The sequence below is a fragment of the Sebastes umbrosus genome, chromosome 3 (genome assembly GCF_015220745.1).
Source record: "Sebastes umbrosus isolate fSebUmb1 chromosome 3, fSebUmb1.pri, whole genome shotgun sequence".
Taxonomy (NCBI): domain Eukaryota; kingdom Metazoa; phylum Chordata; class Actinopteri; order Perciformes; family Sebastidae; genus Sebastes; species Sebastes umbrosus.
Window position 1 is genome coordinate 23,424,068 of NC_051271.1, and position 23,954 is coordinate 23,448,021.

At 41.5% G+C, this 23,954-nt stretch overlaps 1 protein-coding gene across 10 annotated transcripts in view; it reads left to right on the plus strand.

Moving 5' to 3' along the window:
• Window positions 1–23,954, plus strand: part of inpp4b (inositol polyphosphate-4-phosphatase type II B) — a 288,579-nt gene that overhangs the window by 163,453 nt on the left and 101,172 nt on the right. For 7 of the 10 annotated variants that reach the window (XM_037764035.1, XM_037764032.1, XM_037764033.1 and 4 more), the window contains one exon: window positions 19,600–19,679. In XM_037764035.1, the coding sequence (XP_037619963.1) occupies window positions 19,600–19,679 (80 nt within the window). Of the gene's footprint in view, window positions 1–5,978; window positions 6,158–8,969; window positions 8,989–13,127; window positions 13,143–13,439; window positions 13,496–19,599; window positions 19,680–23,954 lie in introns of those variants that run through there. The other 3 variants (XM_037764043.1, XM_037764040.1, XM_037764041.1) reach the window with 3 other exon arrangements.

Below are 23,954 nucleotides of genomic sequence, written 5' to 3' on the forward strand. Positions count from 1 at the left end.
TTGTTTTAAGACTAAGTCTAAAATAGCTTAAAAAATTAACAATGCTGTGTCAGCGCTACAGAATGGTCTGGTTCCACTCATTATCATTCTGCTCTAGGGGAAAAAACACTCTGGCTTGTTTGTATTTCTTTAAGCCTATCACAATCGTCTTGGGCGGCGCCAAGCACAAGATGCAGCGAACGTGTCCTTGAAAAATAGATAGCGTAAGGGGAGGATAATGCCATGTGAGATACGCGGCCACTTGTACCCAAAGTCTACATCCAGTGAATCAGACTAATATGAAGCAGCTGTTTAGCTTAGTTTAGCATAAAGACTGGAAACCGAAGGAAGCGACCAGCCTTGCTCCATCCAAAGGTAGCTAAATCCACCTGAAGCTCACAAATGAACATGTTATGTATCGTGTGTTTAACCAGTACAAGAACCAAAGTGTAATCAGTGTTTTCTTTTTGCTAATCTAATCTAACAGGCTGCTGGCTCCAGCTTCATATTTACCGTACAGACTTTAGAGTGATATCAATATTCTCATGTAACTCTCACAAGAAAATGAATAACATGTATTTCCCAAAACGTCAAACTATTTCTTTGAAGACATAACAAAATGTATATAGACTATAACTTATAACGTGGTATTTATTTTACGTAGGATAAAACTGACATTCCCTTAAAGTCAGCAATACATCAGAATGTAATTAATTGTAAAAACTTTCCAAGAACAAATCAATGAGGAGGAAACAGAAACTGCTTGCGCTTGTTGTTTTTTCCTCAAGGCCATCCGATAGAAAAGGTTATGGACATCTGCAAAACACTTTTGGGGCTATATCTCACATAATCTACTACTGTGCATGAAACGCACTCTCCGCATGCAGCTGACATGCATATAAATGGAGAATTGCAAATTGCCTTATCAAGCACCAGGTAACCACTTGATGCTGAAGTGCACCTTCCCAGGAAACCTCTTTGTCATAACCTCTCCCAAACCCTTCCCTGTATAATCCTACTCCAATCTCCTCAAGGTGGGATTTGTCTGGATCAATTTCATAATGCATTATTCATTTGAGAATTTAATCAAATATCTCCTCCACCAATCAGCCCAACCCATAGCTCTCCTAACCCTCCCTCGCCTCTCTACCCATCATATCGCTGATTGTTAGTGTCACCTGCAATAGCAGATTATCAGCCAAATGAATTACTGGGTCACAGGTGAATTAGACGCTTGGCTGACTGTAATCTCTTTCTCTCTGGCAAAAGTAGTTTACTGTAAGTTAGGTTTTTTTTTCCTTTTCTTTTTTTGAGAGTGGAAAAAGTGCTTGAGAAAATCCCCTTTCTGCCTGGCTTCCCGCGGGTTTCTGCAGTGTAATGGTTTCCTTTGAGAGGCACTGGTAGGAAAGTGCTGATGCTTGTTGGCTGTGTGTGCGTGTGTGTGTGTAAAGGCAGCTATTTTCCATGGCTAACTGAGCCACTGATGAGCCTGCCAGCCAGGCCAGGGTCTTGTACAGTGTGTGAGCTTTTGTGTGTCTGCACATGCACATGTAAGCCTGTGGGCAAACCACATTCGTAATCCTGTGTATGGATGCCAGCATGCTGTATAGTCACGCTGGGTGCAATTAAAACCCTACAGTTGGCCAATTGAAATAGATGTAATACAGCAATTTATGACGGTAACTTTCCCTACATGTCCAGGCATCGTTGTTTGCAAAAGTACATCACCGCTTGTACAGCAGTCTGCCTTCTAACTTTGTTGATGGAAGCAACGGCTAATTGCTTTTCTCCTCCTCTCCTCGCCCAGGAGGACTGAAAAGTAAATCAGTGTGGGGCAGAAGCAAGCCTCCAGGAAAGTGCACTGGGCTTTTAAGCAAATTTTCAAAGTGGCCAAACGGTTGAATTACAGCTTTCATGTCTGTCACGTAATGCCATTGGGCTCAAAAAGACATTTTCCCATACACTTACATTGGAAAAGAGTCATCTGTAAATCAACAAATACTTTTTTTTGAGGTGAATCAACTTCCAAGTATGAACACTTGAACAGCCCTTATTTAAATCATTAGGTTCTAAAAGTTATAAGATGCACAAATAGCTGAATCCAGAGATATTATGCGATTGAGCCCCAGACCGAGGGTGGACCAAGGGCTGGGAGGAGGGGTTAGGCCCTGTCTACACATGTACAGACATTTTTAAAAACAGATATTTTCCCCTCCATTTAAAAAAATATGTATCTCTGTCAACACTCAAACCACTGGTGAGATTACAAGTTAAGGGTCAAGAAATTTTGTTTCCACCCTTCTCACTCCCTTTCCTTCAGCTTCATTTCAGTCAGTTGTTGGTGGGGGGCTGGGATTCCTGCTCCAACTGCATGACTGTCATCACTCTGCTGTCCTCAACTGTCTCTTTACATGCATAAATGACGGAAGGGAGGTCATTCAGGTTTATGTCCACAGCCCTTCTGAGTGCTCCAAACCTCGCCTTCAATCACCCAAAAGCACATTCAGTCACCATTCGGCCTCGACATGTTAAATGTGTTCCCCGCTTTGTCTCCTGTGACTGGAACATTTTTCAAATGTAAAGTAGTAATTAGTCCAAGGAGTGCTTACAAAACGTTAAAAAATCTGGTAGTCCGCCATCTCTGTTATTGTTTCTGGTGCATGCTCATTACACAATGCAACAATGGGCATGCGTGAAATGAGGGTCCCGGGTATCATCGGATAATCCGTTATTCCTTTTGAATTCAAAAACTAAAAAACGTCTGTTTTCTCGTTTTTGGTTTCTGAATCGAAAAACGGATCCAATCCGGGCCGTTTTTTGTTTTTGCTAATTCCTTTTATCATTATTCATTTTTAATTGAGGAACAGGAGTCACGTGGGTTTTTAGTTTTTTCGTTTTAAACCAAAAACGAAAAATGCAATCACGTGGTGCTCCCGGTTTAAAACGAAAAAATAAAAAAAAGTTTTTTCGTTTTTGAATTCAAAAGGAATAACGGATTATCCGATGATACCCAGACCAATGAGGAGAGGACGTCATCGTTTCCCAAACGCTCCGTTTTACACGTCCACACAGATACAAAGCAACCGGAGTTTTTGAAAATCTGCACTTTAGAAGGTGTTTTCAAAAATATCCGTTTTTGTGACCCAAAACTCTGTTTGCGTGTGGACGAGAGGCCAAAACATAGAGGAAAATACATGTTTTCAAAGATATCTGCATACGTGTAGACAGGGACTTAAAGGGAACGCTACTGATCGCCAGAAGATCCGGGTACTTTTATCACTCAGCAGTCGAGCCATTTTGGTTGTGTCTAGAAGAAGATAACGTTTTTGCAAGTTTTCGCAATTTGCGGGTTACCTTCTAGACATGACCAGCCATTTTGGTATCATGCGCCACTGAGCAACTCTCATAGGAATGAATGCTGTATCCAGTTCTCTTTATACATCTATGGGCAGAAGGGCTCTTGTTGCTGCTTTGTTGTTCCTTTATGTTAATGCAGATGGAATTATATGATAATCAGAAATCAGCCAACATTGCTTCCCCTTCTGTACACCCAAAGAGGGTGGGAAGCCTTTAAACATCTCAGAGGCATTTTTTTCCCTCCCCAGGAAATACAAATGTATTTGTTTTGATCTTATCTCTTTTTTTTTGAAGAACCTTATGTGCTATTCATGAGTGTACACAACAAAAAAACACAGAATCTATTCATCTGCTATCATAGCCACCAAGGACAAATTCTACTTTCACATAAGCAGTATATTTAGTTCAAAAGGCTATTTTGTTGATGTTGTTCCACATCAACTGGCAAATATGTCATTTAGGCAACTAATATGGCTGTGGTTTGCTGAGGAACAAAAATTGCTCGCGGCTGTTGCACTTCTCCCACTGTTTTCCTGCATCTTGTTGTTTACTAAGTCAAGGTGGTGCGAGCTGTTTGAAATCGCAGCTTCTCTTCTATACGGACTCAGCTTTACATTATCCCACAGGAAGGGAAGGTGCAGGAGAGCTTGTTCAGAAACTCCTACGCAGTGAGAGCCAGTGTGCTGCCAGAGCTTTTAAGCTACAGTTTGAGGCTCACCTCTTGCACCATGAGTGACATGCACACTCACTACTGACTCTGTGGCTTCTCAGTCTGTTGTTGGTGTCTTTAACACTGTACAAATTATATCAAAAGATAGCTCAAAGTAATACATTACACAGAGGAACATGCACAAAGTCACATACTGTATAGACTCATTATTTTCTAATGAACGTTTATGCTATGTAGTATTCATCTGTAGTAAAGGTAGTTAGTACAAAAGCACTACAGTCTATTGGAGAAATGTTGCAGGAAGAACCGTCCACCCACGCAGAGTTTTGACCCCCATCTGCTCCAACTCAAATTGTGTTGCAATAAAAATCCACTCTATGCTGTTTGAATTTCACACACTGAGGGATAAATGCTCTCAGGTACGGTGCGTGTAACCTCAGGGCAGAGCATGCTGTGTTTCCACATGTATGTTCGGCGAGGAGGATGCGGTGCACCTTGGGTTTGGCTGTACGGGTGAAGTCATTGAGGAGCAGCCTCTCTAGATATTACGGGGCATCAATCCCCTGCCTGTCAGTCTGTCTAGGCTGTTAACCACCTCTGGGCTGCACCATTGATCTCCGTAATTGTCTCCCACTCTTCAAAGGGAGCTGAGAGTTGGTTTGATCCGAGCTGTTTACTTTCACAGCCCCTATAGTCCTGCTCTCTGAAGAAGAGAGCTATCAACCACTTCAGGCATGAGCTAGCATATTATAGTACTATTACTGTGCGCGTGTTTGTGTTTGGTTGTGTGTGTGTGTGCGTGTGTGTGTGTGTAATAGGAAGGAAGAAAGGTAGAGAGCGACCCAGCATAGCCTGTAGCCTTACAGGCCTGGGGGTGAGCTGGCAGCTTCTTGCTGTTACATAAGGGCAGGGAATTGCACAACCTGCACATTCCCTGTTATCTATCCACGGGTATGTAAGGGAACTCACTGCACAGAACCCCATGTTGTCAGTTGTGCATGAAATTACATGCTTCGTTCAGCTATTGTTTGTCTGAGAAATGTTTTCCCGACACCAAAAGCTTCATACTAATGCCACAAAAGATAAATGATGTGACAAACAGGATGTGGTGCTTAGCAGCATGTTTTGCGGGTGATAAAATGATAGAGTGCATCCTTTCTCCACTCTGTGTGCAACGTCTTTCCGCTTCTGCATTTTTGGACCTCAACTCGAACCGCGGAGACAGAGACGGGGGAAGCTGCTGCTAACCACAGCCTCGGCCAGGTCGAGCTGATAGCAGCTCGCCATTAGTAGCTGATAAATAATACAGACACACATTATGTAGCTTATGATCATATGGATCGGTGTCATCTGCTGACAGAGACAAAAGGGGGTCTATTAAAATGCAACTCTATCAAAAACAGCTTCATGTTTGCCGTGCTGCAATTTAAATATAGTGCTGAAGTCAATACAGGGGGGTTTGGATGGGGCTGTGCAGGTTTTGGACCTGCTACCAAGTCATGTTTACAGACTGTGAGTGAAGGAGCCTTGATTTTTATCACCTAGTCTGCAGTGGGGTTAGCCGTTAAAGTTTATGGACCAAAGCCGAGTGTGGGGGAAGGCGGTAGTCGCTATAGTGTGCTTCCATTGTAGCAAGGGCAGGCTGCATTGGCCACAAGTTTAGTTTCTTTTTCTCCTACCTGCAGCTTCTGTGAGATAAATAGACACGGACATGTGAATGTGATTTTCTATGTAATTTTACTAAAGCACATTCTCATCATCCTTGGCGAGGTTTCTGTCAGAAAACCTTGGTTCCCTGATAGTCAGCCGGTTACTAAAAGGACCAAAACGTGATTAAATAAGCAAGAGCAGGGATAGAGAGAAAACTAATAGAGTGGTAGGAAGGGCTTTTTGTTTGGGGGCAAGCATTGACAGGCTGAAGAATGTATGTGAGAGCAGGTATGAACACTTAGCCTGTATTGCAGTGTTTTACTCGCCTCTGACAGAGAATCACAGATACTCGGGAACCTTAAACTGTTTCTGAAAAAGAGGGATATTAACTTGTCCGCTGCTCTGCGGCGTTGCATGGCTCTATACTGTAGATATCTTTGCTGCTGGAGAAGGAATCCTAAAAGGAGTTTCCCCTGTCTTTCTCTCAGCAGTCAACGTTCAGTGAGTATTTATACTTTTCAGTCCAGCCTCCTTTGAGTGCTTATGAAGTCTGAGTCAGGTGTAATGATATCTTCTTGGTTCCTTTAGTTTTAGCACAGAAAGTGTGTCACTTTAAATGTTTTTGAGAAGCAGGAGATATCACATTACAGAACATGTATTTCCAGCACACTAAACATTTTCAAGGACAGCCACTTGCAACCGCAGAAAGCTGCATCTATGATAAATGGACTGCATTTCTACCCATAATTTTTACACATTCATACACCAAAGGTGGCGGAGGGGTTCAGTGTCATGCTCAAAGACACTCATACCCCTTTTCCAACAAGGCAGTTCGTAGCCGGTTTGGAGCCGGTGCCTAATCTCAGAGATTCAATATGGATGTGAATTGGAAGAAACTATTAGGTAGTTACTAGGGCTGTCAAAGTTAACGCGATAACGCTTTAACGCAAATTCGTTTTAACGCCAGTAATTTCTTTAACGCATTAACACAATTCGATCTTTTGGATGTTGTAGCGAGCTCAATTTTAAAGCTATAGTGAAGATACTGGCATCATATGAAACTAGGAATCCATTGGTAACAACCATGTCGTACTAGCTTGTAAGGACGTTGAATAACACGCCAAACTTACGCTAAAGTTTTGCGAGGAAAAACTGCCATGGCCATTTTCAAAGGGGTCCCTTGACGTCTGACCTCAAGATATGTGAATTAAAATGGGTTCTATGGGTACCCACGAGTCTCCCCTTTACAGACATGCCTACTTTATGATAATCACAGTTTGGGGCAAGTCATAGTTAAGTCAGCACACTGACACACTGACAGCTGTTGTTGCCTGTTGGGCTGCAGTTTGCCATGTTATGATTTAAGCATATTTTGTATGCTAAATGCAGTACCTGTGAGGGTTTCTGGACAATATTTGTCAGGGTTTTGTGTTGTTAATTGATTTCCAATAATAAATATATACATATATTTGCAAGCATATTTGCCCACTCTCATGTTAATAAGAGGATTAAATACTTGACAAATCTCCCTTTAAGGTACATTTTGAACAGATAAATACTGTGTGATTAATTTGAACCAAGTGCGAACTGGCACCAGTCCAGAACTGGAACTAGGTTTGCATTGGTGGAAGGGGGGTATCATTCAGTTCAGTGTTTGGATGGTGTGTGGTTTTGTTGAGTTGTCTGTGCACATGAATTGTGACATTATCTGATTAAAAAGCAACATCTCCAGTCCCAGAAAATATCCCGCTCTGGCATACTGCAGATATGCAATGATAAAAATAGCACAGTAGAGAGACTGATAAATTCGTTCAATGGAAAATCTCCATCCCCTAAAAAAATATGGAGACTTGATATTCAGTGCAACACTATGGCTTAATAGGCTGGGATAATGGTTGAGTTTGTTTGTCATTGTAGCCCATATTTCAGCACAACAATATGTATTCCTCAAACAGCCGACTAATTGAACCAACGAATGCATTAAGTATTGACAAAACTGCATCATTGTAGCTCCAGTTTCACCCCGATATTGATTCAGTTCTTCATCATAATGCACAGTAATGTATCCCTTGTTGTTCTTCCTCACGGTTCACTTCGTAATTCAGTTTAGATATGGATTATTCTTAAACCCTTCATGTGTTCTCATGGTAATTTACACTCGTCTGACTCCAAAGTGAGATAAGAATTATCACTGAATGATGTGAGCACAGAAGTTAAGTCATGGAACGCTACGCCAATTAAGAACCCACTTCCATGATTTTACACTCGGTAAACTTTCTAGAGTTGAAACAGATTAAAGTTAAGCTTTCCTTTTATCAAAACCAGACCCAGAAGGCATTCATCTTTCCCATCTCAGTTTCATGTTGGCACAAGTCGCACTTTTTGTTTTACAGTAGGTGCGGTTGGTGCCTTTGATACATTTCAGAAAGCAGACAAAAAAGTACAAACAATTAATAAGCCATATAATGGCACAAAAACACTACAAGAACACATCAAAGTACTTTGTATCTAAGTACAAATCAGTGTTATCACACTCCGATAAGTCTGTCTCACATTACTGCACACACAGCGCCTCAGGACCAGCATGAGTAACATAACAAGAAGTACACAGCATCGGGAGCCTGCTATGGTCTCCCACAGGTCAGACTGGAACTATTAGAAATCCCTCAGTAAATTATTATATCCACTGGACCACTAAGCAGAATCTGCCATATTTGGCCCGAATATAAGACAACCCTAATTGTAAGATGATTGTCAAAGACCTGTTTTGGAGGAGACTTTTTGAAAATTTGAAACACTTTCAGATTAATCCAGTTGGAAATGTTTCCCCAAGGTACTATTAGTCCAAACGGAAACCCTGTGGCTTGTAAAAGTGAAGCATGAAATACTTCCATTAAAGTAGGGGGGCTTCCTAAATACTCTATAAAAGACACTATAAACAGACTTAAAGGGATAGTTTGGGTGTTTTGAAGTGGGGTTTGAGGTACTTAAACAGTGTATTACCTACAGTAGATGACAATCGGCATGCCCCTAGTTTGGAGAAACAGACAGGAGTTACCGAAGCAAAGTAATGTACTGGTGTGGACGGGGCCAGCAGTTAAAAACATATTTTAGCCACTTAAAAGAAAGGCTCACCTAAAAAAATTGATATCTGTTTAAGTGTACGCTATATTTAGAAGGACAGGAGACTGAACTGAAAGAGAAACTTATCTATAATGTTTTTGTTAACAGAGTTGTGTGGCTTTGAAGAGAGCATAGATAAGTTTCACTTTCAGTTCAGCTCCCTGGAGGAAAGGTCTTTCTGACGGCAAGATAAAGCTGTGCAACCAATGGTAAATATAGCGTATACTTAAACAGATATCAATTTTTTTAGATAAGCCTTTCTTTTATGTGGTTACAGTATTTTGCTGTTTGCCCCCGTCCACAGGAGTACATTGCTTTGGTTCAGTGCAGTAACTCCTGTGTGCTTCTCCAAACTGTGGGCGTGCCGACCAGTCTACTGTAGGTAATGCACTGACTATGGATAACATACAACCTCACTTCAAAACACCCAAACTATACCTTTAAGTTGGTCTATAGTGTCTTTTAGAGTATTTAGGAAGCCCCCCTGTTTTAATGGAAGTATTTCATGTTTCACTTGTACAAGCCACAGGGTTTCTGTGTGGACTAATAGTACCTTTGGGTTTACAACTGGACTAATCTGAAAGTGTTTCAAATTTTCAAAAAATCTCTTCCAAAACAGATCTCGGAAAATCATCTTACAAACACCCAAACTATCCCTTAGTAATGTGCTAGACTAGCAACATTAAGGCTACAATCAACCCATAATGCAACACTCTTGTATCATACCTGGGGATGCTCCGATTTATCGGCCCAACATCGGTATCGGCTGATATTCGCTTTGTTTTCTGCCATCGGCTTTTCGGCAAATAAGATGACATTCACCGTTGGCAGTGGCCGATGTTTATCTGTTGTGTTGCATCAATTTTGCGCCAATTTGCGGTCAGAGTCGGACAACAGTAACCAGCTGTTGATTCGGCCACTGGCTGGACACATCTCTGGCATGACGGCGGGAATATTTTTTTTGTGAAAGAAGGTTATATTAAAGGCTGTTTAATAAAATTGCATGATTGAATTTGTGCTCATTCTGTGTAATGAAATGCTGAATGACCTTAAAACAAGGTCCTTGGTATCGTTGGCTCAAAAGGGGAATAAATAACAGAAAAAAATTAACAGGAACATCTATATCGGCTATCGACAAAATTGTTGTTTTGAACATTGGTATCGGCCCAGAATTTCACAATCTGTGCATGCCTAATAATACCACCTCCACTTTAACGAAAAACACACAGTCTTATATACAAGCCAATATGGTAAAAGTCTTTGTGAGAGACGGTATCAGTTATTTGGTTGTCCCTTTCATGTAAGCTGTTGGTAATGCATTGAAGCAATAGATGGGGAAGGGCAGAAGGGGGTGAGCTCAGGTCTGACTGCATCTCTGTCTTTCTGCAGACTTCTCTCTTTTTTTTTTTTTTAACAGATCAAGAGCAGGGGAATGAGGTCAAGGTAGAGAACCATGAAACGAATAAGTCAGGGAAGAATGGGAGGACAATGTCGAGGGTAGACGGCTAAGAATGAGAACATCAGCCCACCCGGGGAAAACACAGCTGCCTGCTTTTGTCTGTGCCTGTCTGGGTTTGGGGGGGTGACTGGTTGTCTAAGATCCCTTGTTGCCGTCTGTGCACAAACCTCAGCTGCCAGTGGCATTTGTTCTATGATCTTTACACAGGGCTAACACATCCACTGCCTACACATCCATATAAGACGGCTCTGAATAATGTGTGAGGGTAATGTGCTGTGGCGATAGTGCTCAACCAGCTGTGAGCGCTGGTTAAAGCATGCTAAAAAGTAGGAATTAAGAAGTACTTAGGCTTTCCCTTTTCACAGCCAGGAGCCTCAAACATTCTCCCCGCGGTAGGTAGCTCGTGCTTCCCGTGTTGAATGTAAGACCAATCCCTGCCAGTCTCAGTGTGCTTTTCAGGAACTCACAGTTTGAATGCTCTAAAATATGTCTGACATGACATTTTGAACTTCAAAGCAGGGCATTAAAAAGCGCCCTTTTTCAGTGTACTCGATTCATATTTTGAACAAGCTTTGATCAAGGATTTTCCATGTTGTTATTCTACGTTCATTTCTGCTCCTGTAAGAAACAAATCCCTATTGTGTGCAGATATTTAGATATTTAGTGGGAATGCACACAAAAAAGCCTCAGAACACATCAGACATGGTAGCAAAGCAATATAGTGCTGTGGACGAGGCCGGGAGCAAAACATATTTTAGCCACCTAGACCACCTAGAAGAAAAATCGACCTAAAAGAATTGATATCCATTTAAGTGTACGCTATATTTAGAATATTTACAAACAGGGAACTGAACTTAAAGTGAAGCTTATCTATTCTGTTTTTGTTAATGCAGTCTGGCTGCTTTGAAGAGAACATAGATAAGTTTCACCTTCACTTCAGTTCCCCGTCGGTAAGGGCTGTCTGACGGCAAAATAAATATTCTAAATATAGCGTGCACTTAAAACGGATCGATTTGTTTTAGGTGAGCCTTTCTTTTAGGTGGCTAAAATATGTTTCTCTGCTCCTGTAAGAAACAAATCCCTATTGTACGCAGATATTTCGAGTGTGAACGCACACAAAAAAGGCCAAAGAACACACCAGTAATCACGGACAAGAAATGAGCAGCAACCAAATAAAATGGATTAGACAACAGAGGGGATGCACATCAATACTGTTACGAGGGGCCTTTCTCAAACCGAACCCTCCCCACTCCCACTGCATGACAGCGTGAACTCCGTTTGTAGTCACACTCACAGCTGAATGATGCACCCTTCTTTAAGGTGTACGGTATAAATACAGCGGCAAGCTTTGAGACGAATTTCCCTCTCTCTGACGGAAACTGCCATAACGCTTCATAACCATGGTTTTGTATTGAACAGAAAATGCTGTTGCACCTGGCCAGTAAATTTGCATCGATACAGACTCGCTGTTGGATGGTTTTAAAAGCCGCTTCCACTCCCCGCTAATTGGTTTGGGATGGCACTTAATATGCCGGACCCTCCACGCAAATGCTCAAACGGAGTGGATGTGGGTAAGGAGAGGTTGCAGGGGGCGGTTTGAGAAAGGCCAGTAGTCAGAGTAAGCAGTTTGTTAGACTGAAAAGCTTATGGGGTAATCTTTCGGAGTTCATGTGTATATCTGAATGTGGCTTCCACTCTTGGCATCCATCAATCCTCACGGTGATGACGAATGCTTTAAATCCAGTGTTTCCACATCCCACCTACCTATATTGACAAAGGTTGACGACTCATCACCATGACCTCCGGTGCTCAGTGTATTTTTACAGTCTGTGTGTGCTTACAAACGTTAGGTGTCTGGGTGGGTGTGCGCGTGCATGTGTGCTTAAGTGTTTCATTGTGTTGTGCTTGTGTACCTGCTCAGGGTGATAAGGGCCAGTGTTAGAGCGTGTCCTTTGTTCTGCCAGAATTACTCATCCCCCCCGTGTGTCAGCATGGGTAAATTAAACCTTGCTTAATCCGAGGTTCGAGCCCAGATAGTTAAAACCTAAGCTCGGTGTCACTGGCGTCGCTGTGTGGGTTTGTTCCTCATTGTCTCGATGTCTCGAAATGGATGGAGTGATTTTTTTTCCCTCTCCCTCAGTGGCAGCTGCGTGAATAAAAATGCGTAGAGTGTGTTTCAACAAGCCTCTTGTGTGATCCTCAAGTGTGTGGATGTGTGTTTTGAAGTGTTTGTACGTGTTAGGCAAACACACACTCCTACACATATACCTTGCAACGTGTGGTTGGAATTCATGTTAATTCAAGTAGCCATAGCAAGTGTTTCTTTTCCTGTCGGCCATCTGAGTCACAGGCTGCAACCGAGGGGTGACACACAACTCTGTCTCTCTCTCTCACATACGCACACACACACACACACACACTCACACAATTCAATTCAATATGCTTTATAGGCATGAATCTAACAAGGACAATATTGCCAAAATGTCAAGTAATAATGAGGTTATAAAGAAAACAAACAAGGTACAATTCATAAAATCAAGAAAATAGTAGAAAACAACCATTTCTCTGTGTGTGAGAGACTGTGGAAGTTTGTGTTGTTTTTGTTTGTGTGTTTATGTTTCTCTCTCTCTCTATATATATATATATTATTCTATATCTCCCTCCCTTCTCTGTGTTGCTATCTTGGTTCTCTACCCACATTAATTGTCTGCCTTCCTTCCTTTCTGTCTCTTCCTCTTCTGTGTTGTTCTACCCTCCTCCTTCTTCCACCTCGACTGCATGTATTTGTCGACTCCCTCCCCTTTCATGGCTCCCTCCTCCTCCTCCTCCTCCTTCTCCTCCTCCTCCTCCTCCTCTCTCTCGCTGGTCTCGCTTTCTGTCAAGCCAGCCACAGCAGCAACAGCGGTAATGCCAGTAGCTCACTCTAGCCAGCTTTCAGTCACAGCGGAGGCTGCAGTGTGTGTGTGTGTCTATATGTGTGTGTGTGTGTGTGTTTACACTGTATGTACCAGCCAGTGTGCCTGCTACTCTTTAAAGAGCGTATATAACACATGGAGTTACTCTTAACTTACGACTGGAGGAAGATATGTAGGAAGAACCGTCCTGGAGCTCATTAAGAGGAAGAAAGAAGACATAACATCTCTTTTCCTCTCTCGTGCTTCTTTAATTCAGTCTCTCTCTCTCTCTCTCTCTTTCTGTCAGCCTCTTTTGCTCTTCTCTCACTGTCTCACTTCGCTAGGATTGTGTGCAACATTACCGTAAGTTGACTTCCTTGTGTGTGTGTGTGTGTGTGTGTGTGTGTGTGTGATCTCACCCTGTGTCAATTTTAACTCGGCTGTGGTGATAATTTGTGCCTGAGTGCACACATTTGCATGTAAGTATAAATGGCGTGTCATGACATCTCTAATGACTTAATTAGGCCGATTTGTGCAGCTCTATTTGTAGTGAAGGAGCAGTGCATTCATGTAGACACTACTGACCCTCCGTGGTATGAATCTTTTCATAATCATAATTGTTTGCCAGATGCGTATTATTCAGCGAGTGCCAAAACTGTCACCGCTGCCATTTATGTGAAATGTCACTTGTTGGCGTATAGCATGTGAATGAATGTCCTCTCCTCCAGGTATTCTCTGCCGTCTGCGAGAGTGAGGGACAGATAGGGAGAGAGGGGATGATTGAGGGAGAGTTAGTGTGTGTGTGTGTGTGTGTGTGTGTGTGTGTGTGCGTGTGCGTGTGCGAGTGTGTCACTCTGTCACCCAGGGCGTGAACAAAATCAATAGATCTCCAGCTTGAGTTGGACCGTTTACCTCCGCCAAGTGATGGACAGACAGCGTGGCCTTCACAGGTGCACAGACCAGCCTGTAGACGCACAATATGTCAGCTCTGCGTGTTCCTGCACAAGTGTCTTTCATTTTTTTTCGTCTACGATTGATCTTTCATGTGTGCTCATGTGGTCTCGAGAGCACTTTTGTGTTTGGTTAGGTACGTGTATTTATCTCGTGTAAAATGTCCCGCTGTCTCCTTTTTTTTTTTTGTTGAAAACTCGTGAAGGAGATCATAGATCAAAAGTTTCTCTTGTAGCCCGCGACCGGCATGGCCAAGAGAACCGGTCGAGGGAATGAGCAAAAGATGGATAGAAAAAGCGAGAGAGCCAGAGCATGTGAGAGGGGAACAGAGCGAGACCATCATAATCAATCCTCCATGATCCTGGAAGAGCATCATTTGTCTTCTTTTCTCACTCCACTCCTCCTCTTGCCCCCATCTTTCTCTCATTTTCTGTGGTACAGCCACTTTGATCTTGCATAAGAGGATGGTCTCCAGAGCTTCATTACTTTTAAAGCCTTCATCGTGAGGGGCCATAAAAAGATGCTAAGGAATGGATTTCTAAGACCATTTACCAGACGTTCTGTGCCGGCTTGCGAGTAATGGCTACATAGGGATATAATGATCCTCCACGGTGTGTAATGGCCTTTTGTGCTCTGGGTTATCAGGGCAAGCTAGGACTGGCTACGATACGTCGGTGCTGAAGGATGTGACGTTATGCATAATATCAAGTGATGCCTACTGGGGATCCTAGCTCTGTTTAATTCAATAAGAAGGGCACTATGCTGCATAAACCTGTAACTGAGTATGATGCTTAGGGATTTGTGTCTAGAGCTGCTTTTTAAACCTTTGTCTGTGTTTTAATATTATGTATTGTTGTTGTTTTTTTTAGGTCTGTCAAAGTTAATGCGATAATAACACGTCTACGCAAATTTGTTTTAATAACACTCATTTTTTTCACGCGACTTGCGATTTTTCGGTTGTAGCAGGCTCAGTTTTATCACTTTAATCATGTCATACAAGCTTGTTGTGAAGGAGGTTAAATAATGCTCCAAACTTACGCTAAATTTTGGCGAGGAAAAACTGGCATCGCCATTTTCAAAGGTGTCCCTTGACCTCTGACCTCAAGATATGTGAATGAAAATGGGTTCTATGGGTACCCACAAGTCTCCCCTTTACAGACATGTCCACTTTATGATAATCACATGCAGTTTGGGGCAAGTCATAGTCAAGTCAGCACACTGACACACTGACAGCTGTTGTTACCTGTTGCGTTGCAGTTCACCATGTTATGATTTGATCATATTTTTTTATGCTAAATGCAGTACCTGTGAGGGTTTCTGCACAATATTTGTCATTATTTTGTGTTGTTAATTGATTTCCAATAATAAATATATACATACATTTGCTTAAAGCAGCATATTTGTCCACCCCCATGTTGATAACAGTATTAAATACTTGACCATTCTCCTTTTAAGGTACATTTTGAACAGATAACAAATTTACAATTTAATTTGCAATTAATCACAATTAACTATGAACAATTATGTGATTAATCGTGATATTATTAATATATAATAATATTTTAATGGATTGACAGTCCTAGTTTTTTTGTCATAGCACTGTTGACTGGCCTTGTGTTTTGGTCTTTTTCTGTATCAACGAATGCGTGTGAGTCTCTGTGAGTGGGCCGGGCCAGGAGAATGTGTTTGGGGCAGTATTTTGCTTAAAGCATATGGGAGATTCATACGGGGTAGCAGGAAAATGCTCAGGGAGGAAATGATTGAGAGAAAAGGTCAGTAGACAGGATGCCCTTTTTTTAAATCTGATACAGGAGACTGTAGGGAGACCAAAAAAAGGGAGAGAAAGAGCAGTAAAGTGGTAGGAAGAGGGAGGAACTAAGATTAGAGGTGAAGGTGAAGCATACAATAGAATAAAGGTGACGAAAAAGAGCATGTTAGGATAACTAACTCAAAACAGCAGTGCATAATATTTTCACCCAGAAACAAGATCTAATCTCATAAATGTAAAAATCAGTGAGTCATGTCTGTGACGACTTTATAATAGGTGATGCAACAGTCATGTGAGCTTTGAGCTTTGCTGTATTTCGGTGTACTATCTCTCATCAGTTATGCCCTCTTTACCACAGTTGCCATATGACCCTCGTTCTATGACACTGTTATGTGTCCTATAGGGATGTCACGATAACAGAAATGTTGTAGTTGATACCAATGCCAGTTAAATTCCACAATTCTTGATACCCAATCTGATACCATGGTAAAAAAACAAATACAAAACAAAATAAATCCCATGTACTTCCACATATGCTCCTTTATTACTGTTTGCTTACTGGGTTTTGCAAATTATTATTATTATTAATCTCTGATGATCCGCCTCAGGTTTCTCACCAAAAACTTTATTTTACAAGATTACATTTGAACACACCATGATAACATTATAATTTACCTTCGCCCAATACATTTTTACTGAATAGAGCTTCATAATCATAATGTAACTCAATGCAACATCCGTTAAGGCTAATAGCTCCGTTATTTAGCCAAGCAGGACTGTGCTGCCCACCGGCTGCTAACAGCTAAGGTTAACTAGCTCTCCTCCTGCTGATTTCAACACGGCTCTGTTCTTCATAATGTGGCATCATCAGGAACCTTTTATATTGTCCCCGGGATGACGAGACGCCACTGGTTTAGAGCCCTGATCCCCAGTACCTATCTACCTTTTTCTCTTCTGTTACCTAAACTTGGAGTATCTGATGATATTGATCCTGATCCAACACCAGTGCTCTCATTAGAACTCATTAGAGCCATTTTTATGAAAGGTGATATGAGGTCAAGGACTGCTGTAATGCTATAAAATGAGTTGGTGGCCTTCTATGACTGAATAAATAAAACTGAGAACAGAGTCACTGAATTTTATAATGATACTGATGGAGAAACTGTATTTATGTGGATTTGTCTTGTCATAGAGCTGAAACAATAAGTTGATTAATCGTAAGTCGATTAATTGATAAGTCGAAAGTGAACTATTTTGATAAGAGTAATCGTCTCCATTTTTTTTAAACAGTATTTTTATTATAATTTTAAAAACAAACACAGACAAAACCAACAATACACCAACACACAGTGGCCACAAACACCAGCCTTAAATCCCTGACATATAGTATACATAGCATATAATATACTCAAAGAGATGATTGTACACAATGACATTAATATGAAAATGTCATAGCAACTATGTATGTACAAGGATAAGGAGGCGCTCAGTCCATGACAGTTGATTACAGTCAACAGTGATGCAAATCTGGAAACAAAACACAATGAATAAAAGTCAAAAAATAAATCTCTCCCCTTTTGACCCAAAAATGTCACTTTGCCTATTTTCAATACTGCAATCTATCAAACCCTTTAGTACAATATTTTAAGCCTTTTACCAGCATATAGAAAGAAGGATGTCTTAAATAAATCACCAATTTTACATTTAAATCTGTATGTTAGATATTTCATTGGTAGTAGCTCAAATATCAGTTTATGCCACCCCACAATTGTTGGTGGTGTATTATCCATCCATTTTAGCAATATATTTTTCCAGCCAGCAAATGTAAGAATACTGAACAGCTTTCTTTGATGGAAGCCTTTAATACGAGGGGTGTGAAAACCGAGAAGCAACACCTGAGGTTCAATGTCAAGGTGGACATTCCCCACTGTGGGACTAATTAAGGAATATCTTATCTTATCTTATTAAAAACCAGGTTAAGTTTACCAACAATATTACCCCAGTACTCCTCAATATGGATACTTGACCACATACAGTCCCACCTCCACTGTGAGCACACTTCTGTCAGACTTGGATTCATCCTGTGCCTAAGCCACAGGGCTGATCTGTAAACAAAGCAATATCCTAAATTGAGACTCCGTGGTTCTATCACATTTGGACATTTCCTTCGCTAATTGCCATATTTCTACCCCTGTTGTTTGTCTCCTTTGTTTTTTAAGCAAATGTGGCAATCATTCTCATTCTCATTTGCACCTTTTTTTTGGTTCTATGCATAACTGTGCTGCGCGGTGGGGCAGTGTTTAGCACTGCCACCTCACAGCAAGAGGGTCACAGGGGCAAACCCGGCTTAGGGCCCTTCTCTGTGTGGAGTTTGCATGTTCTCCCCGTGTTAGCGTGGGTTTTCTCTGGGTTCTCGGCTCCTTCCCACAGTCCAAAGACATGCAGGTTAGGTTAATTGTTGACTCTAAAACGACCCGTAGGCGTGAATGTGAGTGTGAGCTGTCTCTATGTGTCAGCCCTGTGACAGTCTGGCCCCCCCCGCAACCTTGAATAGGGAAAGCGGTTACAGATGGATGAATAACAGTAAGCTTTGGGTTTGGACTAAAGAAGGAATTTTAAGACACTATGTTGAGTTCTGGGACGTTATAATGGGCATTTTGGTATTTTCAGACATTTTATAGACTAAATTTTGGATCGGTGAAGTGAGAAAATGGTCTGCAGATGAATCAATAATGAAAAATTATTGTAACTTGCGGGCCTATTTATGGCTATCGAGGGCCAATACTGATCTGGTATGTTGAACTTGCGCTCTGTTTTGTGTGTGGAGAGTAAACATATATAGAGTGTGTGGAAGCTTTCTGGTGTTTTCTTACAATACCTGAAATTCTTGCATTCATTTCAACAACAGACACAATCCTTTTTTCATCTTCAGAGGCAAGGTACTGCTTTTTTTAATATATTGTCACTTCGATGTTTGCAGAACCATCACTGGCACTATTGTAAAAGCTTAAAAGCTCTTAATTTGGTGAATGACAGGGTTATAAATGATACTGTGGCATCTCAGAGAAAAGTGTGAACAGTCTGCGGATACTTTAATTAAGATGGTTTTCCCTCTGTATGATGGAATATGTGGGATTACCTCTTGTACCTGTTGTTAATTACCTACTCTGTGTTTTAGCTTTGTTCGGAGCAGCCTGTGTCCTTGGCACGGTCTTAGCCCTCCTCTCCTGCAGCATAAGCCAACATGTTAATGGTGTTACTTGCAGGTGCAGGACTTTTCTGTGTGTGTGTGTGTGTGTGTGGATGTGCATATATCTGGGTATGAGTGCGTGTGTGTGTGTGTGTGTGTTTTCTACGAATGTAGATCATCTCTCTTCGTTATTGATGGGCTCGTCCCCTACCTCTCTCTCCGTGACCCAGTTCTCGTGCGCTGACACCCCCTGTTCACATCACGCCTGCAGCAAACACATGTTGTCAGAGCAGTGAGAAAGGGGAGAAAGAGGGTGAACAAGAGGCAGGAAAGGATTTAGATTGTATGTTCCCGTGCCTCATGTTAAGAAGAGCTCACATTTTTGCTATTTTTGATCACAGGGCTAAAAAAAAATTCTAACACCTCTATGATACCGTCAAAAGAAGAAAACAGTTATTCAGTAGTTTCTTTTTATTGTTTTGACTGTTTACTTGCTGCTGAAATACTTTGCCTCGTGTTAACCAGAAATTTTTCTTTCCTCTCTGTCTGGTTCTACAGAGCAGCTTCCTGGGCAGTGCCACGTTTTCAGTCGGCGATCTGCTGAGGGCTAAAGATGAACGACTGACCTTGAATCTCAGGTAAGTGCATGTTTCTGTCATACTCTGTTCATCGCTCCCTGTGTTCCTCCAGGCTACATGAAATGCAGACTTGAGAGTCCAAAGATTATGCTTCTTCACACAATAGCTGACAGACCAACTTAAGCATCAAACTGAGATGAGTTGGGGAAAAGAAACCTGCTCACAGATGTTGCAGCAGCAGCTTCAGGAATGCTGCAGTAGCTGCCAGGGTTGTTTGTATCAGAGATGTTGTGTTAGCGTGTGGGAATACAGTACTCTGATGTGTTTCTGTGGTAAATAGGGGTGGGAATAAGTGCGATTGCTGAGAGGAAGTGAAATGAATGGAATGAAAAGGAATACATGTGTCTTGTTTGAAAGGTGGGCCAAAAACATTTCCTTTTTCAGGGACATTTTATGTTTTGTGATTCGCATGGAGTCAAAAATCCAGAATAAAAACATTTTTAAATGTTTGGTCTGCATGTACGCATGCTGTATAAAGTCATTCACGCTAAAGTATGATGTAAAAAAGAAGGGAAACTTGGAGCTTTATTTTTTAGAAAGTTGATGTATAACTTAGAGCACTACTTTACTTAAAGTCCGAGGGATATTATCAGTCATTTTGCCACAAAGAAGATTGTCTTTTTGCCTTTTGGAGGACGCATTGACTAGTCACAAACAACCGATAAGCTGTGCCCCCTGCACATGATTAATGGTGTGTGCTTCTTATGAAGCGCTTGACATGATGGTTAATAAGTATGATTGACAAGCATGAAATGGTACGCTGCTGGTAGGCTTAGTTATTTAACACACAGTGGTTTTTGTTGAGAGGATTGACTGTCGAAACGATGCCAAGTGCAATTCATGCAGTGGTTGAAAATGTTTTTTTGATGATTGTTTCGACATTTGGCGCCACTTTAGAGAGAGAGGAAACGGCTCCAGCCTGTTGTGTGTAAACTGACTGCGTTCTTTGTGTGCATTTCACTGTAAATAGAGGTAATAGCATAAGTTTAGGCAGGAATGTGAAGTCATTTGTGTCACCCAGATCAGGTGACACTTGTGGTCAGTTGTGGACTGCAGCTGTTGAAATGCCAGGATGTGGCAGGTGGCAGGATTCATGAAAGTCTGGCTGGTCGTTGCTCGATATTAAGCATTAAGATACTGAGTCCTTTTCACCTCAACCACGTTAACTGGATGAAATTATCATCATCGGTTGTAGAAATCCAAGATAATAGGGTTGGGCAATATATTTATATTTTCCAACCGGCCATCGTCAGCCCAACAACCGGCGATTGCCAATATATTTGCCCGCTGCCTTAGTTTCAGCGGTCCTAGCAGCAGAGCATCATAACACACACTTCATTCAAATGCGACAGAAACAAAATAAAACTCACCAAAACCGTCTTGGTTAATCTATCCAACAATCATCAACTCTGGTTTGGTCAAAATAAACCCTTATTTCAGAGAGTTAGATGTGAAGATTTGCCAGCTCTAAACATTGTTTTCCTCGCTATCTGAACGGCTCTCGATCTTTGGAGGCAGACCATTGAAATTGCAAAATAAAATGACAAACATCGCCCCAAAAAAACAACCGGCGATGCAGTTAGCCAATCGCGGATAGACAATATATTTGTCCAATCGCCCAACCTGGCAAGATGACATCAATAGCATGAAAGAATTGCAGAACAGAGCGTCAGTAGTTTTAAATAATATCTTCCAAACACCGTGCGTATACTGTATCAAGTACAATTTTAGTTTTCATATAGTTTTTGTGTGTAAAATCACTGCAGTGAAGACAGCTGTGATGTCAGGCGCACAGAGCACACTGGAGACACAGCAGTGACTGCCACACTCACTCGGTCTCCTCCAGTCATCTCACCTGGCACATCTTCAGCACCAGTTTCTCCCGCATAGATAGCTGTCTTATTCAAAGCTGTCCGTTTCAAGTTACACGTCATTCAGATGCAGAGACACAGTGACCTTTTTTGGGAAATAATTACAGAGTTTGGGACCTCGGTGACCTCATACTGTACTATAGCTGACTACGGCCACGGCTGCCACTGCATTGGAAGCACATCACCAACCCCTTCACCATTATTGAGTCATTGAGTTTTAAGAGTAACTTAACACCTCCTGAAAATCTTGTTCATGCTGAGCTCCAGTTGTTTAACATTTCAACTTGCTGCAGTGATGTGTGCACTCCAGGACTCTGTGATGTCACTGTTGGGTGTGTTTACTGGTGCAACACATCACACTTCTATCCACACCCATCATTAATGTCGGTTATGGTCAGAGGTGATTGAGGGCAGTGAAACACTGCTTTTACTTTGGTTACTCTTAAAGCTAATGCTCCGGCTAACTGCTTGCTGCCACTTATCACTATCACTACTGCTGCTCTTCATTGGCCTCTTCGCTGATTCATTATTTCTCAAAAAAAGTGTTACTCAACATCCCTGCATTCTCACATATATTTCATCATCTAGTACATTGTCCTAGACAGAGTGCAGAGATAAAATGTCTCTGTCTCTCCTGTTTGTATTACCAAACTGAATGTCCTTCTTCCTTCACGCTCATATTTGTGTCTGAAAATATTCCCCTTTGGCAGTCCTCTCTTTTTTCTACTCTCTTTTGTTATGCTTTTCATTTCCTGTAGGTGATCCCATGTCACGAGGTATAATTGTATCTTGCACGATTGACTGTATGAGCTGCAGTGAGGATAGAAATTACAGCCCCCCCCCCCCCCCTCAATCCCTGTGTGTTGGCACATTTGTGTGTTTGCATGCACACTTTGATGCAGGTGTTGGTGTTGGTGTTGCACTGCAGAGACTTGTCATTTCACTCCCCCTGTAGTCACACTGCATTGTTGTGTTTGTGGCTCGTTTTGTTGTTCGGTAGTGTATTATTTGTTCCTGAGGATAACATGAAGTCCTCCCATGATACTTACAATGCTGCCACAACGCTTTTTAATAACGGGGAAAACAAAATCAGATTTAGAAAATGTCAACAGTTTGCTTCTGTATCCAGAGGTTGCTGTCACTGTGACTGTAGCTCTCTCCAAACACAACCCTGTCTTCCTACAAAATTACGTTCCCATACAACTAAACTACATTCTCAATTATTTTTTGAGGGAAATTCATGTTCTTACGGTTGCAGTTTTAAACAGTTTTTGAACAGTTTTGAACAGTTTTGAACAAGTTAAAGTTGTAAATTGAAACAAAGCAAAACCAAAAATGCAACGACACTACTTAGTTAGGTTTAGTGTGGTCCTGTTTTTGTTGGACCCATCCACCTCCCCTCCCACCCGCCAGTAGTGGACTTTCTCACTTGTTATACTTGCTATTATACCACATAACTTTCAATAACGTTATTATTCCAAGAAACAAGGGGACGTGTTGCTACACTCAACTGGCCCCTCAAGCGGTGACGTACCCTGTTACAGAATGCACTTGATTGGTTCCTGGTTTTGTGTATTCTGCTTGCTGTTTCATGCACGCTGTTTCAAACATGCTGTTTCACAGTTTTTTCGTCTAAACAATCCATCAAAATCTATTACTGAAAACCTTTTAGGAGAGAAAATTATGCTATGCCACTGCGGATCTCCCTTAATTTTAGAACTACAGCGCCTAGTTTGGCAGCCTGGTCCAAGTTTTGTGAGCCAGACGCGTTGCGCTGGATGCAGATACAGACCCTCTCCAAGTCGCAGCAACACTCCCACCATGCACTGGGCGACTGATTGAGACTGCGTTGAGACGCCCTCCATCACCTGGATCTGGTGGAAATGTTCTGTTAGAAATATATTTGTGATACGTCAAAGACAAACGTAATCTGTGACAAAATATGTTTCCTTCCAAACATAATTGAGAATGCAGAATAGTTGTATGGGAACGTAATTTAGGAGACAGGGCTGCTCCAGCTACACATTATACAGGCTACATGTTCAGCAACATCATTTCAGTGATTCCCAACATGTGGTTCAGGACTCCCAAAAGGGATCTCAAGATAAATCAAAGGTTGCTGAATTATTAAGAAGGTAGGAAAGTATTTCTGCCACACAAATCATATTGATTTTTTTCAGTTTGCTTCAATCTTTTGCTTTTTTCCTTCTTAATAAATGGTTAATTTGACCTCTTCAGGCCTTTGAATTATTCAACTAAAACAAGGAATAAAAAATCTTGAGGCACCTAGTGAGAAGCGGTTGCAAGTAGGTGTTCCTCTGTTTTGAGGGCTGTTTTATGGGTTATTAAAAATCATCACAGAATATTAGGAAAGTCACTCACTGTGTAAACAATCAGTTTTTAA